The sequence below is a fragment of the Mycteria americana genome, chromosome 22, assembly GCF_035582795.1.
Source record: "Mycteria americana isolate JAX WOST 10 ecotype Jacksonville Zoo and Gardens chromosome 22, USCA_MyAme_1.0, whole genome shotgun sequence".
In the NCBI taxonomy this organism is placed as follows: Eukaryota; Metazoa; Chordata; class Aves; order Ciconiiformes; family Ciconiidae; genus Mycteria; species Mycteria americana.
In genome coordinates this window covers 1,286,205-1,312,528 of record NC_134386.1, presented here as the reverse complement: position 1 = coordinate 1,312,528, position 26,324 = coordinate 1,286,205, and the positions used below count along the sequence as shown (strand labels likewise).

The 26,324-nt window shown below is 45.9% G+C and overlaps 1 protein-coding gene across 1 annotated transcript; it reads right to left on the bottom strand.

Moving 5' to 3' along the window:
• Positions 1 to 1,664: 1,664 nt before the first annotated feature.
• On the bottom strand, positions 1,665 to 23,384 carry TOP2A (DNA topoisomerase II alpha). The gene is made up of 35 exons (XM_075522749.1): positions 23,272 to 23,384; positions 22,723 to 22,869; positions 22,458 to 22,548; positions 21,925 to 21,988; positions 21,264 to 21,409; positions 20,768 to 20,865; positions 20,237 to 20,449; positions 19,858 to 20,031; positions 19,549 to 19,650; positions 18,924 to 19,061; positions 18,608 to 18,746; positions 18,149 to 18,306; positions 17,596 to 17,721; positions 17,017 to 17,127; positions 16,818 to 16,923; positions 16,027 to 16,136; positions 15,174 to 15,266; positions 14,587 to 14,701; positions 13,600 to 13,721; positions 12,866 to 13,014; positions 11,920 to 12,151; positions 11,656 to 11,790; positions 11,351 to 11,551; positions 10,584 to 10,779; positions 9,204 to 9,295; positions 8,478 to 8,615; positions 8,293 to 8,376; positions 7,453 to 7,650; positions 6,395 to 6,500; positions 5,955 to 6,095; positions 5,380 to 5,518; positions 5,178 to 5,239; positions 4,736 to 4,861; positions 3,454 to 3,680; positions 1,665 to 3,152 (listed from the first exon to the last, which is right to left on the bottom strand). Exons 1-35 carry the CDS (start codon positions 23,302 to 23,304, stop codon positions 3,003 to 3,005), a joined length of 4,662 nt encoding a protein of 1,553 aa, XP_075378864.1. The 5' UTR covers positions 23,305 to 23,384; the 3' UTR covers positions 1,665 to 3,002.
• Between the last annotated feature and the right edge of the window lie 2,940 nt (positions 23,385 to 26,324).

Here is a 26,324-nt window from a genome sequence, read left to right as displayed (position 1 = left end):
TATAGAGACCGCGGCACGCACTGTGTCTGTGTTCATGCACGCGCAGCTCTATATATACATTGGGGGTGATGGCGGGGTTACGGGAGCAGCTACACAGCCAGCCCGGAGCAGCCGGCGTGGCGCAGCCGTGGCCTCGCCATTTGCTGTGCGAGTTGTGACAACCGATTCTGCGGGCGCGCTTGCAGCAAGGAGAGCCGTAAATAGCACGGCCCCTCGGCAGGGACGCGCCGGAGACGCTCTCCAGAGCCTGGCAGTGGAAAATCTGACAGTGCTTTCCACACTTGACTGGGTTCCAGCAAAGCACCTTGGTGGCACCGATAGTGCCTGCAAGCGACCGCCACGCCGTGGGCAGCGGGGGGAGGGGGGGGGCTCTGGGGTTTGCCAGTTGGTCCTGCAGCCACGCAGCTCCCCGTGTGCCGTGAATCACCAGCCTGGGACGGTGTCACAGCTGGGTCCTGCTTGTCCCCTGGTGCCAGCCCAGGAGCCGCTGCCGGCTCCCCGTGCCTGCTGGCACGACGGCAGCCCCGCACCAACCCCGCGCGCCGCGCGTTTCAGCCACGTGCACGATGCTCTGGGGGCCCCGGGGTGCTGAGCACTGAGGTGCAGGGACATGGGACAGCGGCTTCATTAGTGACCCTGATCCCTCCCGCTGTGGGGACCCTGCACACTAACCCCCTATTTCTGCCAGGAGCAGAGCCCGCCGGCTGCCCCCCCGGCAGACAGGCAGCCCCCCAGGGCTGTGACTCCAGCCTGGAGAGGCAGCTTAGCACAAACCCAGCCCTCGAGAGTAAAACTCTCCGGCCCGGGAGAGCTGAGCACATCAGAAACTTCAGCCACCGCTCACCTGCGGCCACCCCTGCCGGCTGCAGAAGCAGAACCTGGGGCAGCCGGTCTGCGCGGGCAGACGCCGGGTGCCACACGGGCGTTCACAGGAATTTGGAAACCTTGTCTGTGAAAAGCCACGGCGTCAGCAGCGAGGAACTGGCAGGGAAACGGTCCCCGCAGCACCTGAGCCGGCTGCAGGCATTCCCTCAGGCAGGGGTTCAGGGCTTGGGGGCAGCAAATGCTGACCCACTCCCACCCAGGAGCTGCCCCTGGGGCAGGTAGGACACCAGTGGGGTTTTCACAGCGCTTTTTCACAGGCACCAGCTTCCCCTGAGTGCTGAAGCAACCAGCTCCCAGCCACGGGTGCCCGAGAGGGAAGCAGAAGAGAGACGCCATTTGAGCGGACCCTCTCTGCAAAGCCCCAGGCTCCTACAGCTCCTTCTATAGGGTGCAGCTCTGCCCCGGCACCTTCTTTACGTGGCTCCAGGCCACGGTGACCACCTACACCAGCCCTACACGCAGAGCAGAGGGCTTGGCGCGAGCTCTGCAATGATAATTTCCGTAACACCACCAAAAATGGCTAAATCAGCACTGAAAATAACCTCAGAAGTAATAAGCGTGGTTAAGACAATGGAGATGACCCATTTAGACTAGTCTTGGCAGGAGAGGGTGGGAGCTGATGGCTTCTTGCTCCTGAGAAAGTCTGAGCTTCAAGGACTCACCGTGAACAAAGACAAAGCTTGAAGTACTCACCATGGACAAAGACAAAGCTTCAAGTACTCACCGTGGACAAAACCGGTGGAGAGCCGGTGCAAGGGAAGACTGAGGGAACAGGCAGATGAGGACAACTCCTTTTTATTGAAGAAAGCTTGAATAAAAACACTTTTATTACATAAATATTAAAAAGGACAGAAACTCAAGAAGAAAAACACACAGAAAACATTTACATAGACAGTCAAGAAATGCCCCTCAGTGCTGTAGAAATGGCTCTATGAAAAACAAAACACGACTAAGTACTCCAGTGAAGTACTTCTAAGGGGAAGGGGAAGATGGCGCTTCCCTGCTTCTGCTGAGGAACCCGAGCGCTGGAAGGTCCGACCACCCTGTGGCACTGAGGTGGCAAAGAGGCCTCATCTCACAGGGGACCGCACTCTTGGTGCAGCCGGGCATGTAGAAGCTAAGGGGAAGTTCTTTGTCCCCGGGAACGAACAGGCAGGAGAAGCTTCACGCCGCTGAGCAGCCGCTCTGCACAACAGCCTTTTCTAGTGCCAAGTATGGCAGCAGAGAAGCTCAGCACGGGGGAACCTGCTGCTTTCCAACACGCGCATTGGAACGACCAAGTGGCTTTCCTGCAAGTTCCCACAGATCAAAGACCCTCGGATGGCGAATGTCTGTCCTGCCTCACTCAGCTGGCACCGCAGAGACGCCCGTTTAGCTCTTTAACAGCACAAGGCATTGGCAGTCACCAGCATCTCTTACCTGAAGATGACCTCTGGGCTGAACGAGCTGAACACGGGGTTTCTTGGCAGCCGGGCAGAAGATAAAACTGCCAACACTGAGCACAGCGTGGAGACAAGTCTGCACAAACCTCCATTACTAAATCTGAATTTAAAAAAACCAAAGGCTAAAACTCAACATGGCAGAGGTTGAGCAACCGGGGCCTGCACAGACATAAAGGACTGGAAAAGAGAAAGAAAAACACTAGCATGGAGTTCTAAGTGCCTACACCTCACATGTTACGTCTTTATGGTTGTGGAATTAAAAGCTTATATATTTTATTATTTTTTAAGGTATCTAAAGAGGAAGGTATCTATGTGAGAGGGTATTTTAAAGGATTTGATATGTTCTAAAGTCTACTCGAACATTAAAATGACCACAAAGTGTCAAAAGATTCCAGCTAGCTAATGGGTAAGAGGGAAATACATCAGCACTAGCTGGGTGCATGGCTCCAGTGTTCACGGGAAAGGGGGGGTGTTCCTGTTTAAACAAATCTAACTTATTTAAAACCAAGAAAAATAGAACTGTATTCACTCGTAACAAACATTTTTGGACTAGCTTAAATTCAGTTAAAAGATTTCCTAGTCTGAGATGTTCTTTGGTGACAGCTCGTAAACAGCTCTGCTGAAGGCTAGTTCGTAGATCAGTTTGGATCAGCGGTTTAAAATCGTCATAAAAATTCAAAATATATCATCTTCATCGGACTCCTCCAAGTACCGGACAGGCTTTTTGAGACGTCCAGGCCTGGTACGGGGCACGGCTGCTACGGGGCTGTCTGCACGAGCAGTTGAATCAACAGTAAAGCTATCATCGTCGTCCAGCTTGGATTTCTGGAGGGAAAGCATAGTCCAGAAGTGAATCATGAATCTGAGCATAAACAGGGACCACAATTAGCATAAAACGCACCCCTGTGTCACGGGTAAGGTGCTTGTTCGGACTGATGAGACCAAACCAACAGTCTGGGATAAGTACGTGTGCCCGACCCTCCCTTCTCACCCACCTTCCCCCCACCCAGCAATACAGACGGGTGTCGCAGAGGAGCTTCCACCCCTGCCACGCTTTTCCTGCCAGAATAACCGACACCACGCTCTGAGGTACCCCCTCGACTCTAACGGGTGGCGGAGTACAAACCTTTACTGCAACTGATTTGGAATGCTTCAAGCCAAAATCTGAATCTGAATCCGAATCCAAAGAGCTCGGCTGTCTTTTGGTAACTTTCCGCCCCTTGGTCTGGTCAGGCTTCCTGTCACCCGCTGCTGCAGCCTCACAATCCAGGGGTCCCTCCTTCACCGCTGTCTTGCTGGATTTGGGTGCAGCCTTTTTCTTGGCTAGAACATCCATGATGGACGGCTGGTTATCTGAAACAGAACTCTGCATTTAAACCTTGTTTTGCTGCCTCTCTTCTCATTCGCAGTTTGTGAATGACTTCCAACATAAATATGGCTCTGCACTATGCTGCGAGGTCAGCACGCAGGTCTCATTTTGAAGCATGGTTTTCTAGAAAGATTGCTCTTTCCCAACATTATGAGAAATGAGGTTGTTTATCTGCTTAGTTCAACTACATTTAGAGGATCAAATTAAAATGTACCCAAAGCAATTTACAGACTATTTCAGATTGAAAAGCCCTGAACTCTCGAGGCTGTCTAACCAATCTTATGCCTTCAAAACTTTTGCATGGAGAAGGAATGAATTTACCATCTATACTAAACAGTCACTTGTGGAGTTCTTTCTTACCTATATTTTGACATTTTTTTAACAGCATCTTGAAGCACGTCTCCAAGTCAAGCTGAAATGAGCAGGCCATTCTTGAATGATATAGGCTTTCTCAATTTAGAAACGGAAGAAACGGCTATTTTGCTGTGAAGCAACGTACTACCATACTGATGGGATCCAAACCAGCTAGTGATGGAATATGCAAAACAGCTTTCAAAGTTTCACAAAGACTCTGGGCAGTTAAGTTTAAAAAACCTGAGTCAAATGCTGTAGATTTATGAGGTCGAGCTAGCACTAAATAGATCAAGCTACCCCAAAGAAGCTTTTCTTCTTCCTGGGAAGCGAGCTACCAAGTAGCTTTCTTCCCAAAAAGACATTGACTGCAAGACACAAATTCCACTCGGATTATTTCTGCCAAGTATTACATAGCACCGTAGGAAGCATTCACTTTTCCTGTTCCCAAACTAAAATTCACTCCCTCCAAGCATGTCTGAGATGAACTAGAACATGATATGTTTGGAAACAAACTTCTTTAAAAATGACAACAACTAGGCAACCTTTGCCACAAACCTCAGATCTTTTCTGAAGTGAAAACTCAAGTTATTCAAGGCCTCTAAATGTCTAGCAAAATCACTCAGACTTGTTTCCCACTGGAATAATAATTGTTATCTAAAAATGATCTTACTAAACTTCGCCTTACCCTTAGTGGCACTGGCCTTCTTAGCTGCAGCAGGTTTTTTAGATACGGCCTTACTGCGAGGCACAAAACCAGGAGGAACTGCAGGAGCTTGACTGACATTTTCATTAGCAACATCTTGGGCTTGAACTGAATGAAGAAAGCAGAAAGGAAGTCTGAAATAGTCAAATTACCTACTCTGGCTATAAACATTAGAGCAGAAGGAAATAATTTTGATCCACTTTATAAAAAGAACAAGTATTAAAACTGGATTAACCACAAATTCGAGTTAGAAACAGACAAGTCCGGTGCACTGAAACCAGCTTGTACCCTAGCATCAAAGGTTCTTTGCAAGATCTTGTGACTAATGTCTGCCTTCGTCAGCGTTAAGCACCGGTCAGAATGCCCAGTGCACTCTCGTGGGGTTTTAGGAAAATCAACCAGGTTTGGAAGGTCTTGCACTCACCAGGGATAGCGCTTTGCACTGGCTTTTCCTTGGGAGCTTTAGCTGCTTTTTCAGTGGTTTTCCTAGAATACAAAACCCCAAGTATTTTTTCAACTTATGATGCACTTTTAGGTGCATTGAAGAAAAAGAGCTATTAATTTCTGTACAGCATTAACACTAGAAGCACAACTCATTTCCAGTGATTATGTGGAGAAATACTCACTTTGGAGCAGCTCTGGGCTTGGGAGCAGGTTTTTCTTTTGAGTTTGTATCCGATTCACTGTTGGCCTGAAATTCAGACTCCTCATCTGAGCTGGAGAGATTTGCATCTGAGTCCGAACTGATTACAGTCTTGACTTTGGCTGATGAAACGACACAGATGTATTATTTTACACATTTGGCAATATGCAGTTTCTTTTTCAATATTTTAGCTGCAGTTATTAAAAAATAAAGATCTGAATGAAAACAAGCAGATATTGAGACTGCCAGTGAGAAGACTCCAAAGCACAAGTGTATTCTGGGCTCGCTTACCAACAATGCATTTGATTTGCCAAGACAGTTGTGTAATTAAAACCAATAACCTTATTTCTCTAGTTGCGCATTTCTGCTTTTCCTTGAAAAGCGTTGTGAAAATCTGCTCAAATGGTAGAAATATTTAGTTGTTATATCCAGTAAAATAAATAAGCCTCTTAAAAATTATTTCTGACCAAGATCTCAGACTCTGGGAGCTCTCTAAATAATCTGTTCGATTTTCTCCTCCACAGACTGCCCCTCTTCTGCATTTGTGTCGTCACTCACCTGCTGCTTGGCGAACCACTCTCTCTCTTTGAGGAGGCGCTTCAAAATCAGAGTCTGAATCAGACCCTGAGTCAGACCAAGGGTTTCGTTTCTTCATTTTCTTTAATGGCTTAAATGGGAGGGTGGCCTGTCTCTTAGCACCTGAAAAATATTGGGAGGCAGGATGAACCAGGAAACTTCTATGTGTACTTCAGGCGCAGCAGTTCAAGCTCAGCTTAGAAATACATCACTAAATCCAGAGGATTCTGGCTTAAACATCGAAGAGAAATAGTAATGTATCCTGCTTGACTGTTATCCAGGATGCCTTTCTCTCTCACCTAGTTTTTCCAAAAATACTGATCCTAGATGTTACTCATCACCTTCAGGAAGAGGTCAGATAACCAAATTTACAACCCTTCCCCTCAGTTTCCATTGATGGAATAACACATAAAAGCATTTACCTTGCTCAGTATTAATCTTCTGCAGTAATCTCTGCTTAAGGCCTGAAGGCTCTTTGTCTCCTGATGTGTTTTCTTCTTGATTCTCATCAAATTCATTTTTTTCAGTCTGAAGATACAAGCAGATATCAAATAGATAGCGAGTCAGCTCACACCATTAGAAGAGGCACACAGAGTAACGTAGAAAGGAGCTGCTTATTTTAGATGTATGCAAACTAGTGATACAAGAAATCTGAGTTTGTGAAACAAACTGCCTGTAAAATTGATTACAGCCAAGTAAATCAGACGTGATCTTTCCCCAGATCAGGTGACTTAAACTGCAAAATCCAACATTAACAAAAACAGGAACTTTGTCCCCACTCCTGAGCGCGCTTTGGTACCGCCTTTGTGTGCTGGTGCTGTGGCTCTAGGGTGTGTTGAGGATGCAGAATTGAACAGGGTGGGTTAAAAACAACAGTGCAAGTTATTTGGAAAAACTGTTAGATGGAACCATCTGTAGGAAAGGAGCAATATGTCTGGCTTACAGGTCAAAACAGGTGAGGGGATATTTCAATTTTCTGTGTTGCAAATGGCTGAGTGGCATAATTTCAACTAGCCCTATAAAAAGAGTTAAATCTTCTTTATCTCCTTGATATCGAGAACAATAATGGCATTAAGTGGCTGAAAGCATTACTGGAAACGCAAAGGCTGTTATAGAGAAGTTAATTTACTAGCTGTACTTCCTGCCTGCTAGAGGATTTATAAAATCCCCAAGACACCTAGAACAACCTTACTTGCATCTGCCTTTTCGTTTCTAAGCTACCAACCCATCTCTGACACTGTGATATATGCTCTTGCCTAAAGATTTCCCTCTAAACCATCTCCCGATACGTTAGTGAATCTGTTCTCCTTTAGACTGAGAAACATCCATTCCCAGTGTTCCCCGTGTCCTAAGATTCTGTCCCTCTCCCTGAACAGCTGCTGCATCAGGACAAGTTCAGCTAACAAGAACATGCGTTTCGTTAGGACTGTTTTGATGAGGATGTAAAGAAAGATTAAGCATTCAGAATGTTCCTTTTTACCTTTATTTTCCTTTTAGTTCTCTTCTCTGCCTCTGCCTTCATCTCTGCAGTTACCCGAGGAACAACCCTTACGCCATGAGGTGATGGCATTACTTCTGACAGTTGCGCCTTCTTCACCTTCGTTTTCCCTCCTTTCACATTTAAAGGTTTACCAGTAAACCCTGCCATCTCATCCTGAATTTGCTTGGCTTCCACTGCCTGCAGAGGTGAGCATAAAATAACACAACCATGAGAATATCAGAGAAACGATGTACTACTGAAAAAACCCCACCATATCACAGCCCTTGCAGTGAAGTACTCTGTACTTGCTGATAGATTTCCTACCATCAGTTTAAGTGAAGCTTCCCACTCTGCTACAGATTTGCGCATTTTCAAGCAATGATTTAAGCCAGAGCTATGGTTTGGTTACTTGAGGAGTAAGAAGAGACACAGGCGGTGACCAGGTGTGATGGTGCACAGACACCTGCGCACAATCTGGGCTCTGTTCAGTAAAGTCCAGCTCCTCCCTCACCTTTTCGGTGTCCAAAAGCCCTTTGATCTACATCTCCTCAGACTATATCCTAGTACTAGTTTTCTCTCAAGCCCTCCGAAAACTCCTCTTCGTTATTCAGACTGGTAATTGACCTCCTTCCAACGGCCACCTTGGTGGTTCGACTCCCTGGCCCAGAGCAGTGCTACTCCTATCCAAGCTATGAAGGTGAAGAAAGCTTTCATTCTCCTCAATGAGGGCAAGACATAGGAGTTGCATGTTTAGTTTCCTTGTTATGACAAAAAAGTCAATAAAGAGCTGGTGGATAAGACTACAAGGGAGTGAGCCATCTGCACTGAACACTGACGTACATCAAGTTCTTCAACAAAGACAGCAAGGTCTTCCTTCCAGAGATCAGAGGGACTCTTGCGCTTAAGGTTTTCCAGCTCCTTTTCCTAAAGGGAATCACAGTTGACACATTAGTCACATATTTTAATCCACCATTAAAAAAATGTATTATATAATAATGCTTTTATAAGAAAAGGAAGGAACATACTTTGTTATCCCTCTGCTTACAGAGCTCATCTTTCTTCTCTTTAGTCAGATACCAAAGGGGCATGTTCAGCAGATAATTGAAGTCTGGTCCAGTAGCTGCAGCTGATTCTTTCTCACTGTCTTCCTCCTCCTCTTCTTCCTGAATGTGGATTTAAAACAAACATTGTCAACAAATATATTGACATACAAGGGTAGGGCTGTTGATCAAATCTGGACTGCTTCACAGGTACTCCATGGGCTTATGGTGTCCTAGACTCTTCTAGAACAGTTCAGAAATGGATAAAGTTACGCTTCTTAATGCCTCAGCTGCTATTGCACAGAGGAATCCATCTGCAAAAACAATTCTCCAAATCTCTTTTGCTCTACTCTACTTGACCTCTCTGTCTTGATAGTCCAGATTCTCTCCTCAGGCTACTTAAAACTGCCATCTTCCTCACAGCCCTTCCACACCTGCGTCCCACAGGCAGAAGGAAACCCTTAAGGAACAGCAGAAATTGCTGTGGCAGGAGGACTTGACCCGACAGACTCAAACCTGAATGACTAGGTCTCAGTGCCTTCTGAACAAGAGACTGAATTTTTGCTTATGTTTCCTGTCACAGACATACCAGACACGCAAGCTCTTGAATCCTACAAATTGAAAAGCAACTTGGGCTTCTTCCTACAAATTATGAAGCTTCAGAGATAGGGGCCAGTTCGGGTCTATTTAAGAGGATGACTGAAGCATTACCTTGTTTTGCGATTCCTTCCAAGCCTTCACTGGATCAGATTCATACCCTCTCTGGATAAGAACTTGAATCAACTCTTTCTTGGGTTTGTTTTCTGTAAACAGGCATTTCAGGATTGCAAGTTAGTGACCACTACCAATCACTGTTAGGAAAGACAGATGAGCTTTAAATTTTGGATCCCATAGTTCTAGCAGCTCAGCATCCTATCGGGCTCTAAAATAGCCTTTCCTCATCAGAGGTGGGACATGTGGAAGAGCCTGAAATAACACCTAAAAAGTTCCTACTTAGCAGGTTATTTGTCAGGTCAGCATTGCTCCTATACCTGTCAGGAACACCTGCCAGAGCACTGTAAATATTTTTCTTCTTTATTTTCATATATGCATTTCCCCTGCCCTAAGTAGTTTTTGAGCTTGAAAAAAATAGGTGTGATGGTATCAAAGAGGTTTCAGGATAACAAGCAGGCAGGTGGAGGAAAAAACTCCTGATAGCACTCAAAGGCTTTGGTATAGCTTGCACCTCATTAGACTTCACCTGGGAAATTTATGCTGTAAGTGCCCCAACCAATGGAAATGCTTCAGCTGGAATTTGTTCCTTTTTAAGATATCAGAAGCAATCAACCATGAGACACAAATACAAATGAAACCAGCTCTGTCAGCCTTGGAACTGCTTATTGCAAAAACCCAAGAAAATGAATTTCAAGGAAATTATTTCTCTTCCTGAGTCAAGTCAAGTCAGACACAGGCTGTTGGGATTATTGGGCTGCCTTCAGACACAAACCACAAAGCATCTTATGACACTTTGTCTAGCTGCATCCTCCATGAATGCAAGTGAAATACAGACTGCCTTTTAGACTGAGGTGGAAGAATTGATTGAAAAATTTGAATGCTGGGAACAAAGATCTGTTTCTTTTTGTAGCTCATGATTCTCAGATGCCGCTAACTTGAGTATCTTCTAAGTTTGAAACCCCAATCCACTGAGAGCATGATTTGGAATATTTTTGCAGAGGTTCACAAAGATAACAGAGAGAGATACGGGTTCTTAAGAAGTATGCATTTGAACAGAAAACACTACCCCTTTCTACTGAGTCAGAAATAGATAGGAATTATTGCTAAACTGTTAAAAAAATTTTTACTCTCAAATGGTGTCAAACATGCAGTAGGAAAGCTGTATGAGTATCCTGTTTTAATTAATATATGCATAATGCTCTATAGACCAAGGATACTCTGTGAGGCATTTTCCTCTTGTATGTTACTGGAACAGAAAGATAAGCTCTGGTGTAGTTTGTTAAGAGCCAGTCCAGGGCTGAGGGGGTGCTGACAGAACTCAAGGGAGCACCTAGTTCTCCCAGTTTGAGAAACCAAGTAGCCGAGAACAATGCATACCGATCACAATTTTGCCGTCTATTTTCTCCAGGATGAAACGAGCCTGGTTGCTCAGTTTTGCAGACTCGGCACCTAGCATTCCAATAAGCCAGTCTTTTCTCAAATTGTAATATTGGAGCCTGAGTTCAAAGAACTCTTTAAGAATATCCTGGGGAGAGTCGTACTTCTTGAGAAAGCCGACATGGTCAAAAAGAACCTAGATGAAAGAACACAGGCGTTATGATGATAAAACTGATTTCCAAACCCACTGAAAATTACCTATAACACAGATGTGATAGTACAATTGAATTATTAGCCAACAAATTATAAAACCTTAGTGTTGTTTTAGAAATTACTTCAGTTCGCAAGCACAGCAGCAGAGACAATTTTAGAATTTCAAAGTTCTTGGAAACACACAGTAGGGTTAAGGTTACTTGAATCTTAAAGCTATCTGCAGGATAAACATCTTGCATCAAACTTCACACTTGTCAGAATCCAGACATTCAATGGTGGTGCTGTTGTCACAACAAAGGTTTCCCTGAACCGTGTGGTTTCAGATCACTTTGACTGCTTCAGGCAAAACCATACCACTCTGGGCCCATTCCCAAGCCAGTCTCTTGACCTTTTGAAGGTATATTTAGAAAGCTGATTTAAAACCAGTAACAGCAGAAAAACTGAAGTGAATAGGTTACAGCAAAAGAGTATTTTTGTTACGCGCAGCAACTGCAGCTGTTCACGCAGTCTTTGAGTTAAACCAAGAACTTTCTTCAGTAAAATCTATTACATACCATGGAGTTGCACGTTAAATTTGTTTGGAGTTTGAAGACCTTATGCAGCCCCACTGCATTAGCTTCGGCTAGTTTTTCTTCAGTCATCTTCACTATAAACTTCACTGTCGTGTCTGTGTGATATTCTTTATAGTCTACGATTAGTGGGGGTGTCTTCTCAGTCCCATTTAACATTGGCTCCAGAACTTGCTCTTTGTAAGTCTGAGAAAAGAATCAGTCAGACCCATGTTTTCCAAAACCCACTAATCACTTTTTGCTTTACAGGGCAAAATATACATTCCTAAGGCAAATTCACCATTTATTACCTGTGTCCACGTCCTGACAGGCAGCTCAGAGATCTCAATGGTTGTAGAATCAAGGATAGACACTTCACCACTTATCACATACTGATTAGGTCCCAGCTCATCTATTGTGCCTTTGAAATTCTTGTAACTAGGAAGCTAAGCAGAAAAGAACACTGGATTCAGCTTTGTGTTGATGCTCCTGTTTTTAAGCACTTGCATGAAATGCTCCAATATGTGCTGAATAAACTAACGAGTGAGACATTGTTTTTTAAATACATTATTTACCATTGGCAATGGCTCTTCTCCATCCATCAGACGACGGATATTATTCACGACTTCCCTGATATCAAAGTTGGGGATCTTACAGGACCAGCCAGTACCAATCCCTTCTGCTCCATTTATCAGCACCATTGGAATGATAGGCATATACCATTCTGGCTCCACACGTTGATTGTCATCATATAGGAACCTCAGGATATGGTCATCCATTGGTGGGAACAGCAACCGTGCTAGCGGGCTAGAATGGAAAAGAGAATTTAAGCCCAAATTCTTGTTACAGAACAGTGACCACCATGTATAAAAAGAACCCCCCAGAAAACAAACAAAACACATAAATCAGGTTTATTACTACCAACCAACCTTAGCCACACAGCCTGGGTGTCTGTGTTAGGAAAGTAGGCTTCTAGCGTAACCCTCAGAACAGAGATGCGTCTTCAGCAATCTCACCAATCTCCACAGGTTCCACTGACTATATGGGACCCTAAGCTCGTACTTTAAGTATATCAATTAGACATTTAATGTCTGGGAAGGTTCCAGGTCTCTATACCTTGCTTTAGTATGACCATACACGTGCTCAAGTAATGGATTTGACCAAGTTCAACCTGAGTGACCACTGGGTCACAGAGACGACACCACTGTACTTTCAGGTACTAGAACTTCACTCTCCCAACTCAAGGTCATTTTTTATTATCCTACCCAAATTTCTCCCTTTGTTTTCGCTCCCATTTCCATATTCTCTGCTATGCCTTGCTGTTCTCTGGGATGATAACCAAGTTTACATATCTGAATCTAGCATCCAAATCTCACTTCAATTGTTGCTACTCTGAATATGCAAGTAGTCCAAAGTTTTAAAGGGAAAAAAGTAAATTCATTTTTCATTTTAATTGCTGTAAAATTGAGTCCTGTAATATGCTAAGAATATTTAAGACAGTAAGAAATCTTTAATGCTGACCTGAGCATCGTAAAGATGTATCGAGGGCTGGCAGAGTCTTTCCCACCATGCAGCCTTGTGCCAAACTGACCAATAGGCTGTAGCAAGTTGAGGTTGTTACTGCCCACAAAGTTCTGAGCTAAGTTAATAATAGTCATCATCAGCGATGCCTGCAGTAAAGGAAGGTTCACAGCTAAAAATGCAGAATTCTTCACTGCATGGACAAAGTTAAAGATAAAATTCACACCAAGAACAGAATTGATATAGAGAATAAACCCAACTAATAAAATACTAGAGGAAACTCTCACTGAAAGTGCATCCCAAGACCCTCCAGTCCAGATGACTAGATATATTCTAGTGATCCACGATATATTGCTGTCTACCTGTTCTTGAAATCTCCAGTGAAAGATTCTATCAATCTCACAAGGGAAGCTTGTTTTAGTGCTTAACTTCTCCTCCCAAGGTAGAAAGGCTATTAACGTCTGCCTAAGTGTATCACAAATAAAGCAGGTTTTTCCTGTTCTACTTTTTGAACGAAATATACTCCCATAAAGTCTAGGTAGGACAGGCAGACTGACCAATCTCAGATTAAATTAATATTGAAGAATTAATAGCGGATATACAGCCACTTTGCTTTGGCATTTATACTCAAACACCTAATCCTGCTTTAGAGTCATCTTAACTGCCAAGTCAACAGAAGGGCTTTTTTGCCTTTCATTTAAAAAACATTTTGCACAACCAGGCCAGGTTCTTACTTCACCATGATGGTATGAGGACATCTCAGCTACAGAACCAGCCAGCTGAGCAACCTTCACCTCCCGCTTATCATTTCGTTTGAAACATGTGAACAGAACTTTCCTTTGACCTGGCTTCAAACCTGTATAAAAAATAAAAGATCTTGTGATTAGAATGCACAATGTGTTTCACTTCCCTCTTCTGCTCTCTAGAGACTAAGAACTACTTATACACCTGTCCTAGTTTGGGCTGGGATAGAGTTAATTTTCTTCCTAGGAGCTGGTACAGTGCTGTGGTTTGGATTTAGGATGAGAACAATGTGGTAACACACTGATGTTTTAGTTGTTGCTAAGCAGTGCTTACACTAGGCAAGGGCTTTTCAGCTTCCCATGCTCTGCCGGGTGCACAAGAAGCTGGGAGGGGGCCCAGCCAAACTGGCCAAAGGGCTATTCCATACCATAGGGCGTCATGCCCAGTATATAAACTGGGGGGAGTTGGCCGGGGAGCAGCGATCGCTGCTCGGGGACAGGCTGGCCATCCATCAGTGGGTGGTGAGCAATTGCATTGTGCCTCACTTGCTTTGTACATTCTTTTATCATCATCATTATTATTATTATTATTTTCTCTTCCTCTGCTGTTCTATTAAACTGTCTTTATCTCAGCCCACGGGTTTTACTTTTTTCCCCGATTCTCTCCCCCATCCTACCGGGGCGGGGGGGGGGGGGAGGGTGAACAAGTGGTGTGGTGCTTAGTTGCTGACTGGGGTTAAACCACGACAACACCTAAAGATTCTTCACCAGGAGAGTAAGATACTTGCAATAATATACTACAAAATGGACAAGACATTTAATCCAAAGATTAAAAAACTTGGACAGCAGAAAATGGACTTCAGAACACTGACCCTGAAAACTCAGCAGGTTACCCTGATTCTGATGATGTGACATACAAACACCCATTTAAGTTCTGGGGAATGCACTATGAGGAATCACTGTCTTGAAATAACTTACCATCAACCAGTGACGGGATCGATCTTTCATTATCTGAGTTTGAGAACAGGACTAACTCCTTGTTGATGAAGTCGTTGTATGTCAGGTAATTAGTATTTTTCCCATATAGGTATTCCTAAGAAAAACAGGTGCAAGATTGCCTTAATTTTAACAAGGTCTAATCTGTTTCTTAGCTCATACTTGGCTAATTTCACTAAAATGGAAGCTCCTTGTAAGACTAGCTAAACACAGCTCAAGCACTGACATTCTTAGCACGTGGAACACTGCTTCCCATGATGCAGGCCCATTTTTTGGAGAAATAAAGTCTTCATACAGTCCTGCTTGAGTTGTCATTTCCCTATCAATAAAGTAATTTGAAAGATAAGAGTTAAAAAATGAAATTAACTGTTGGACAATTGACAATGAGGCTACACTGATGAGAGAAGCAGCTACTCTGCAAAATCCTGAAACATATTAACTGTCCCGTAATCCAGTGACTGACTCACTGACTCTGCGCTGCGTGCAGCTGTAGCATGCCAGACTGAAGCCGAGAACAGCCCCCGGGAGAGAGAGGAAACCAGTTTCCTTCATACACGTAAACCTTTTACCTCTGGCAGACCATGCAGCTTCCGTTGTCTTCTATCCTCCATGAAATTAGTCAGCCACTCCTTTCGCTCTTCTACCTTCTTCTTGCTAAAGGCCTGTATATTACAAAATGAAAAGTAACTGAATTCTAGGACATTCTGTGGTGTGCCCTATTGGATCACTTGAGAAAAAGAAAGCATACAGGAAGAGTTTACCCAGGAGAATAACATGCTAAACAGGCTGACTTAATAGCCCAAGTAGTGCAATAAAAGGTTCTTGTAGCTAAATATATTAAGAGCGTAATTTCCACCAGTCTTTAGGAGACATGGTAGTTAGGTTTAAATTATGGATTTTTAACATAGTAATGAAAAACTAAAGCAGATTTGGGGGGAAATTAATATTTTGGGGAAAAACTTGTTTTTTTGGCATTGCCTAATAGCTCTGAATACTTGAGTCAATGCCTACTGAAGGTGAAGAAGTTCACAGAAGTGAGGACTGTTTTAATCCACTGGTGAACCATTTTGCAAGAAGAAAATCTGGGGGAGAAAGGGGAGGTCTGACTTGGGGAAAATTGCAGCAGAACATGCAGAAAAATGTTAAAGGAATATTTACTATTGTGTCTGAAAATGTCAATTGGTTTGTAGTGATCAGTTTGTTCTGAGCTATATTTAAAAACCATCATTAAAAGGGTACTCTTGGCCTGAGGTCCATGGACAGATTTGCTTCTACTGGTTAGACTAAAGCCGTAGCCTTGGTAACAAAGAGATTGTCTCAAGCCCAAAGGCCTCTAAGAGCATTTTAAGAGAAAATACCCAGCACTCTAAGCAGTAGAATACCAAAGGTAGTAAGTCAGCAATTAAATCAAGTGTTAGTTACCAGGGTGATCGCAGCATCATCTTCAGGCCCAGAATATTTGAAGCCAATTCGATGTTTAGCCATATCTGCAAAGTATTCTTTAGCCTCCTTCGATGTGCTGGTACCCAAACCTGCAGAGACAGTACTAGTTAATCCTAATTACTTCTTGCTTAAATTAAGTTGCAGTTCAAAGAAATATTTTGTTATGCCTAGTTTCTGTGATGCATCATATAAATGAACAGCATGAAGATGACTTACTGAAAACTTACGTTACTTTAAAATGAGGTGTAAGGTATCACAAAAATCACAAGAATTACAGATAAGTGAGCAGCTGCGTGTTGTATTTTCGGATTTTGTCTGTAACTCCTGTAGATATCTGGAATGATTAACTGTAAATTGGAAATGATTCCTTCATCATCCAGCCATTGTTCTGCAGCTGGTAGCTTTCTTACTGGTAGCGATTCTGGAGGAAGTACTCAGCTTACAGGGCTAACAGTACACAAGGACTGCACTGTGGAAACAGCACATAAAACTGAGCATAATTGCCTAAGAGGGCTGAAAGGATGGCTACCTACAATATTGTAGTTCCATTTTGAGAGATTTCATTGAGGTTTTATCCAGTTAGAGGTTATTGTTTCCTTACTTTTATATTTTATGCCGCATGTATTTGTAATCAGAATATCTTAGGAGGGAAGAGACTTGGAAGTCAACCAGTCCAAACCCTTTCTGCAAAAGCAGGGCTAACTCTAAATTTAATCATGAATGCTCTTACTTGGATCATTTAATTGCACCATATTAAGTTTTCTACAAACCTTTATAGTACTTGATTTTCCATGAATTGTAGTTCTGCGTACTGTTTTTCCATTCTTCAAATTCAGGTATGCTGTAGAATGCAATTTCTTCTTTGTTTTTAGAGGCCTACAATGAACAAATATTTTAACCATGAAATGAGAGGCAGATTTGGACCAATGGATGCTTACTCATTCACCTTACCATCTACCCAGCCCTTACCTTTATGATGGGAGTAATAAATTCCTCCAAAAAGTTGTGTCTTAGAAGGGATGGCCAGTTGTGATGGATGAAGTTAATAAGCAAACCTTTGATATGCGATCCATCTTGATCCTGATTTCAAAAGAACAAAAAAGAGAAAAAAAGAAGACATATTTAATCAGGGACATGATGGGAGTGATAATTGTTAGCTTAATAGCAAATGATTCTGTAATTCCAGCTAACTGACCCTATTAACTTTCACTTCTAAAAAGGTGACCATGCGTTGCTTAACTACTGAAAATTAAGAGAAAGAGAAAAGGCACATTCTTGGTGAAAAAAGGTGTCAAGGACTGGTCAAGGACCTTGAATCAGCAGACTGGAAAGGCAGTATTTAGTTATTTGGTGATGCTACTCCCCCCTCTACTTTATCTGTTTTGTTTTGTGGCTGAAAAGACGTTATGACCCACTAAAATATAGAATGATAAAAAGAAATGAATACAGAGAATTGGGTACAAGAATGGCAGTGGGAGAAAGGTAGTATTTTCTTCTTCAAGTGTTGTTTTTTTTCCTCTCCCAATTTTCAGTTGTAGTGAACCTAACCTGATCTGTCATAATCATAATCTTTCCATAGCGAAGACTCCTTAAAGATTCTTGATCTTCATAGTTCTTTTTATACTGTAAACCCACAATCTTGATGATGTTGTTGATTTCAGCATTTTCCATAATCTGGAAAAGATCACACAGAATAAAAACTTGTCTTTCAGACTTAAAGTGTAGCTCAAAAAAGTCTAAAACAATCCATAAGTATACTGTTGACTGAGCTTTGCCTTGTCAGTACTTTTTTGCTGTTTAGAAACTCATAATTTCTAAACTGAAGTCTAATGCTTAAATTATTCTAGATCATTCCAAACATCTTCTAGTCCAAACATAAACACTATTATCCCTTCAGGCAAAATACCGAACAGGACGTAATATTCCCACTTAACCAGCAAGGCAGGCTGAAGATGAGACTAGACTCAGGCGTTTGAGACACTACTCCTGTGAGTTACAGTGTTCCAGGTGTTCAGCTGTACTGACTCAGTTAAAACACATTGCATTACACAAAGCACACCGCGCCTTCTAACATGTAAACTATAAAGATTTTCCAACTAACCTGCTTATGAGAAGCTTCTCTGACGTTGAGTATTTTCCCACGAAGGGGAAATACTCCATACTTGTCTCTACCAACCACTCCTAGACCAGAGACAGCCAGCGTTTTGGCTGAGTCTCCCTCGGTCAGGATAAGTGTACAATCTAAAGAATTCTTGCTGCCTAAAAAAAAAAAAAAAAGAACCAACCAAAAAAACCCAAGTCAATTTTCTAATTAAGAAGTGAAATCAAAGCCTGCATACTCACAAACTGAATGAGAATAAATAGCTTCTAATGCATACAGGTTTTGTTGCACTGCACATAGTAAATGGGGATAAACACAGTAAACGGGACTGTAAAATGGGGATAAACTCTAATTACAGGTTTTCTCATTTTTCCTTAGGAGACAATTCTTTCATTTGTCTAACGAACAAGTTTTAACTGTTTTTGAATGAATTGGTTACAAAGGATGTAAAACACTTACCAGCATCATTGGCATCATCCAGCTTAGGAACACCCTTAATCTTAGTGTGTTTCACAGCTGAACATTTCTTATTCAGCTGGCTCTGAGCTTTAAATTTTACCCAGTTTAGGATACTTTCAACAATGCCACAGCCAACTGCCTGCAATACAAAAAATAACCCCCCAAAATTGTGGGAAAAGCCTTAACAATGACAGAATTTTAAGTTATATACTTTTTCTTTAGTTCATGACGTTACTTCAAAAGTATCTGTTTGCCACATTAAACATAAGATGCAGTTTTACAGGCATCTTGATTATCTGTGTATATCAATACTTACACCCTTAATAAATTTTTCACTCAGTTTACAAGTTGAGCCAAAGTTCTTTGCCTGCAGAGTCATGTTCTCCTTAGTCTGAGAGTCAAAGGTTGGGTTTTCAATTAAGGCATTCACAAAAAGCCACATGTGGTTCTTCACCTAGAGTTAAATACAACAAGCATCACACGTTATACAGGCTCATCTCAGTAACAGCAGGGCATTCGGACATTCGCCTGTCAGAATCACACAGTGAGGAAAAACCTCAATTGTCGCTGTATGTTTTTGAGTTTTCCTAGATGTCTTGAAAGAATTTAGGACAGCTAATGAACATTCATGAACAATGTCATAGGCTTTGGGATGTCAAGGAATCCGCAGCTCTCAGCCTAAATAGGTATTATCTAAAAGATACTGAGTTTTAGTGCATCTACACTGACTTACAGTGTTTTGATTACAAAATACATCAGCCAAACAAAGAGAAGATTGTTGGCTTAAACTGGACAATATGAGACTTCTATAATTAGCAATTTTATATATATCGTCTGTACAATGGAAATACGCATTATTAATGTAGTAATGCATTAAGCTGTAGTTACAATTTGCAATAATGCAAGAGCTGTTTCCCACTGGGGAAATTCTGGCATTGTACCTGAAAAGGCTTCACTCCAACTCCGTTTTTGTTCTTCTTTTTCACAACATCAATGAGTTTAGTCACAAGCTGGTCAGCTACATAATCAATGTGCCTGCCACCCTAAGGGAAAATGGGACCAAAGACCTGGTGGTGATTCCAGTGGAAAAAAAAAAAGTATGCATATCTATTTAAAACTTTAAGCATAGTCTTTGCAACGTTAAGCAACTAAGTATTTTTTACTAACATACATACATTTGAAAATAGCTAAGAATATTAATGATGAAGAATATGGCATTAGCTTGACTAAGTAAACTAAAGAAGAGTTACCTTTGTAGTGGCAATGCTGTTGACAAAGCTAACTTGCTGGAAGCCTTTTTCACTTAAAGTCAAACATACTTCCCACCGAGAATTTACTTCCTCATGGATAACCTTAAGAGCATTACCAGTTTCATCTACTTTGTCCTTCAGATAGAGGTCCACATAACTGCGGAATCCTTTCACCTGCATGCAGATAAAAGCAGACAACTCATTTATAACAGCTCCTATAAATACTTAATTCATATCCTCCTGAAAAGTGGGTAGAGAAATCACTAATGCAAATTTTCCCTTTACTATGTGTAATGAGGTAAATTGCTTCAACAAAATCTCACTGCTTAAATGGCATGAGAAATACAGATATCACTGCTTCTTTTAAATGCTCACTTACAGGCAGCCTCTGTCCATTTAGGAAAACTTTGACATCCTTTGTGGATCCAGCAATATCATATGCTCTTCGAGACATTAGTGCTACAATGTCTTTATCAAGAATTGTCATTTTGAATTTTGACAGATCAGGTTGGAAAGTGACACACGTGTAATCTTCTCCATCAAAATATTTCAGTTGCATTTCACCAGCCTTTCCCATGTTGTCTGTCCAGGTCTGAGAAAAAGAAGTTTTGTGAGCTGCAAGTCTAACAGACATGAGCAACTAGCTTAGTTTTTAAAAGCAGGAAGCTGATTTACAAGTTTTAAATACTTTCCAATTAAAAAACCCCACTGGTTAAAAACTAGATTCTGATTATGTCTGCTCATTTAATTATTCATTTGAATTATATTTGGTGGTACAGTAACTACGGACCAAATTTATTCTAATCATGGTGCACTGAATGCAAGTTACGCCTAGATTTTTGGAACAAAAACTTAGGGTCTTCTTTGAAAATCTTGAGTATAACCTTACTGAAATGAGAAGCATTCATACCTGCTTGAATAACTTTTTGTATTCACGACATGCAGTTTCCACAGTAAATTTTTTGCTAAATATGTTGCATAGTTTGGCTCCATAACCATTTCGCCCACCTGGAATTAGAAGGAAAACAGACTTGTGTAATTACCCTTGTTCAAAACCATCTAAAAGAATTCCAGACTAACAGGAGTTCAGCTACTTCAGCACAATCAATAATACAACTGTCAATAAGCAACAATATCCTACAAACTCAGTATGTGACTGCAAACCCATATTTAATTAGGTTTACCGCTCAAAGAGAACTTTTCCTGTTCTCCATATTTGTACCATTATTACTATAAAACAGAGCATGGAGACTTCTCTCTGATGGACTCAGAACACCGTTTTCGTGTTGCATCAAGGATCCCCTTCCCCCCACTTTAGTTCAGTTCACACATTTAAACCATTGATTAAACACATTGTTGATCAGGCTGCTCAAAAATATTAGTGCGTATTTGAGAGTCTTCCCTACCTGTGACTTTCTTTTCATTGTCATCGTAGTTGCTGGATGTTAGCAGCTGTCCAAAGATAAGAGCAGGCACATAGACCTTCTCCACTTTGTGTTCGACAACCGGAATACCTTTCCCATTGTTCCATACACTGATTGTGTTATTCTCTCTAGGGGAAGAAAAATTTGCATTTTTAAGGCCGCAAATGACTGAGCTATGAAATAAGTGTTATACAAAAGCTCTGGGGAAAGGCCACCATTTCATCAAGAGCAAATCTCTGCTCAGCAAGTGCAGAAACAGCCAGCAGAGGGAGGACAAGTCAACAGAAAAATTCTCAGATCTGCAGATACTGCCTAGGAAATGGACTACCACACATAAAAATCCTCTACCTACGCTCAATGACAGAATAAAAAGATTGAGAGGAAGAAAAGAGGAAAATGGCCACAAACGGAAAACAACCACAACAAAAAAGCAGTCATTTCACCAGTCAGCACTCTGTAAGAGACCAAGAGGCTAAACAAAGAAAAAGACTTTCACAGCTGGTGCATTACATTTGGTCTAACTTGGATCGGCCGCATTGCAGAGCCCTCCAGCGCTACCCCAGCTTAGCAGAACAGCATCCGAGTGAGAAAATTTAATGTGCTTGAGTTGGGAAGCAATGAACAAAAATGAAATAAAACTTACACATCAATTGCAACTTTAATGCATGACATGCTTTTATCCCTCTGCTTGTTATCTGCAGCATTGACTAGAACGGAAAGATTATTGTTATTATATTACATTCTCAGTCAAGACAAAACTATTAACTATAACATGTCTTCAGTAGAACGAATGCAAAAATTCAATACAACGTTACTAATAATCACCTTGGTATGCAAATATTTTGCAAGTTACAAAGAGGAGTACTACAAGTTAACATAAAAGGGAGAATTTTGGGCTGAATGAAATTGGTTTTGTAGTAGAGTGCGCCATCAGCCCATGAATGGCTTACTAGTAAGTAGCGCTAACGGAAGGACATTAGTATCCAATATTTCCAAGCCCAATCAACAAACAACGTACTCTGCGAACACCATCCGTCAAGTTAGGCATTACTCGGTCAACAACGCAACTAGACAAAAGTACACTTGGTAAGTTCTTACATTTAGTTCCAGTTTCTTAGACGTTCAGCACCCATTAATAACTCAACAACCATTGACTCAACAGGTAAGTCACCTTACCTAGAATCTCATCAAAGATTTTGTATAAGCCAGGCACAAAGGTCACATCTCTGCAGTTAAGGCCCACGTCCTCATCAAAAACCCACATTTGCTGAAAAGAAGGCAAGAAATACATAAGACCCCAGGTACACCTCCTCTTCCGTGCCATCAGTTTGTAAAGCAGATGTTTTGTGCTCTATAAACAGATGCTAATGACTTCTCGCCTGCACCGAGGAGTTCGGGCGGCTTAGCCCCACGACCCTCCCGTGCCCCGGGTCCCCCGCACCTGGGTGACCAGCTCCACGGAGCCAATGTAGGTGTCGGGCCGGAGCAGGATGTGCTCCAGCTGCGTCTTCTTCTGGTAGATGTGCTCCACCGAGAACTGCTTCTTGGTGCCATCGCCCTTGGGCACCCGGGGGTTGCCGTCCGCGGGCTGCTCGGGGGAGAGACAGCGGCAGTGAGGGGCAGCGGGATCCGGGAGGCGATTTTTGGGGGGCCGAAGGGGATCAAGTCGGGGAGGGGAGGGGGGGGGGGGGGGGAGTTGGAGTGGACCCGGGCGGCGGCCGGGTACCAGGGGAGAGAGCGAGGATCCCGGGAGGGGCCCGAGGAGAACGTGGATGGGGGAAATCTCAGAGAATCGGGGGAGCTGAGGAGACCGGGGGGACTGGGGGAAGAGGCGGGGAGAGGGGCCCGGGGAGACCCTGAGGGGGCCCGCCGGGAGCTAAGGGGGGCCCGGCGCACGGAGGGGACGGGGCGGCGGGGGAACCCGAAGCCCTGCGGGGACAGGGGACCGCGGTGCGTGGGGCGGGAGAGGGCGGCGGGGCGCCGCACGCACTCGGAGAGGCGACGGGGACTCCTGGAGCTCCATGGCGGCGGCGGGCGCTGCTGAGCGGAGGCGATGGCGGCCCCAACGGCCCGGCGCGTTTCAAACCTCGGCTCAGCCCGCCGAAACCCTCCGCCAATCGCCGCCCGCGGGCCCCCAGCGCGCCGCCAATCGCAGCGGAAGGGCGGGGACACGGGTCGCGCCCCTCCCTCCCTCTCGCCAGTCACAAGACGCTCCGCGCATTCAAACCAGCCACTCAGAAGGGAAAGTTGCGGAACGGACAGCGACATGGACCAATAGAAGAGCGAGGGGGAGGGCGCTATGTGGTGGGGTCCTACAGCTGCCCGGTTGCCGTTGGTGGTGTGAGGAACTGGGACGCGCTGGGCAGGTCCCGGGCTCATACTGGGGTACACTGGGCAGCTTCTGGGGACACGCAGGGACCTACTGGACAGGCCCTGGACACCCACTGGGCTGGCCCTCATGTCACACTGGGGCATATTGGGCAGGCCCTGGGACCATATTGGGCAGGCCTTGGGGGACACACTGGGACCCACTGGGCAGGCCTGGGGACCCACTGGGGAGGTCCCGGGGACACACTGGGACACATTGGGCAGGCCTAGGGACCCACTGGGGAGGTCCTGGGGACACAGTGGGACACATTGGGCAGGCCTAGGGGCCCACTAGGACACATTGGGCAGGCCTAGGGACCCACTGGGGAGGTCCCGGGGACATGCTGGGACCCACTGGGCAGGTCTGGGGACCCACTGGCACCCACTGGGGAGGTCCCAGGGACACACTGGGACACATTGGGCAGGCCTAGGGACCCACTGGGCAGGTCCTGGGGACCCACTGGGACCCACTGGGCAGGCCTGGAGACCAACTGGGCAGGTCCCGGGGACACACTGGTGACACTGGGGCACACTATTGCCTCTTCAACGGGCACCGGGCCCTGGAGTGTGCCCCTGCCTGCCCCCCGAGCAGGGGGCTGCCGCCACGTGCAGGCAGAGACCCAAATCTCTCTGCTGCTGCCCAAACCCCGCGCCCCAGCCCTGCCCGCGCGCCCTTGCCTGCCCGCTCCTCCGCGGAGAGGGTGACGGTGCCTGCTCGTGCATTCTGCCACCATCCGCTGCTGGTGCTCCAGGAGGGGCAAACGCCGCTGCCTGCGACCCGGGAGAGGCAAACTCTGCTGCCTGCGCTCCGGGAGAGGCAAAGCCTGCTGCCCGCGTTCTGGGAGAAGCTGGTCTGTTAGCGCAGCGCCCGGTGACGCTGACATCACTGGAAATGGAACCCTGAGACTTCGCCGTCCCGGTGGTGTCCCCTCCCGCTCCATTTGTGCTGATCCCGATGGGGCTGAAGCCCACACGTGGATCCAGCCCCTCTCCCCGTTCCCCGGGCTGGCTGCAGCGTGCCGCCCCGCATGCGCCTTGCTGCAGCAGGCGATGTCCTGAGGAGGGTCCCCCCCATAACAGAGCGCTGGGTGTCATCCAAAACACCAACTTTTTTGTGTCTTTATTTCTGGGGCAGCGACAGCATTTGCTTCGCCGGAGGTGCAGGGAGGTGGCCGGGCACAGCCTGGCATCACCCTGCCGCCCCACGGCACGGGGATCCACAGGGACAGCACAGCCGGGGATGAGCACAGCACAACCTGGCCACGGGGACAGTGTCCTTCCTCTCAGTGCTCTTGCACGGTTCCAACGCTGTCGTTCTCCCCCCCGCACTGCCCACGGGGCTCCCGGCGCTGCTTCCCCGGCCCCGCAGGACGGGGGGAGCTGCCTGGGGCGTGCGGCTGGGGGTCACCGGTGCTGCGGTGCCGGGGTCACCACATGTGCCGGTAGGGAAAAGCCACCTCCACGCAGAGCACAACCAGCGCCTCGGAACAGTTGTGCCGCTGCCCGGCCAGCAGCCTGCCCTTGCCCAGGGGGACGGCCAGGCCCTCCCCGGGGCTGGAGCTGCGCCAGCCGTGGCAATCCCACCGGCGGGCTTGGCTGCCCCGTGGCGTGGATCCGTGCCAGGCCAGCCGGCGGGGCCTGCGGACGGGGACAGGAGTGAGAGGGGCTGGGGGTCACCCTCCTCTGGGGCACCTCTGGCTCTTTGCACCAGCTCCTGGATCTGTGCAAGCGCCAGGGGCGGGGGGAGACCCGCTGCAGCCCCCCCACCCCGGTTCCTGGCACGGGTGCGTTTGTTCGGGGACACCCTGCCGGCTCCCACCCCACGGCCGAACTCACCAGAGGGGATCTGTCAGGACGTTGTGCCCATTGAAGGAGTAGATGGGGCCCCGCGGGGCGGCACCGGCTTGGCCCTCGAAGAGGGAGCTCCAGGACTTGGCCAGCAGCTGGCCCTGCGGGCACGTGTGGCGGCGCTGAGCCGGGGGCCGGGGGCGGGGGGCCAGGGCAATGCCCTCGTTCTGACCACGTGTGGGTTCCTCCCGGCTCCCCAAAACACAAGTGCCGAGCATGGCGGGGGTGCGGCAGCCCCGGCGCAGGACCGGGCAAGGCTCCCCCTGCCGAGGCTCACCGGGGGCCACGGGGCTTTGCTGCCAGCGGCCCCCACGGGGGACAGGGGAACCTGCCTTCAGGTTGACGACAGGGAGGGTCCTGTCCGTCCTCTTGACGATGGAGACCAGGTCCTGGGTGGGGGCTGACAGGAACGCCCGGAAAGTGCCGAAGAGCCGAGCCTCCTGGGACTGCCGGTAGCACTGCAGGTCGGCACCCCGGATCCCGCTCATGTCACCGGCGAGGGGCACGTTCAGGGCGGCCAGGCGGAGCTGGGGAGGGGAGGCATGGTGAGGGGCAGGCTTGGGCACGGCCAGGCGTCGAGGTCTCTGCTCCCCCCTTCCCAGGAGGGTGCGAGCCGCCGGCGATGCCGGCTGGGCACGGAGGGGTCCCCTGGGCACCTCTCCCGTGGCCGGGCCACCCGTCTCCCAGCCCCGGAGCCAGGGAGCGCGGCATTGCTTACTGAGGGGATCCGTGGGGCGATGGTGGTTGGCAGCATCTGGGGCAGCCCTTGTCCCTCCTCCTTCTGGACCTGGAATAACGCAGCTCACGCCAGCCCGGGGACACCCATCC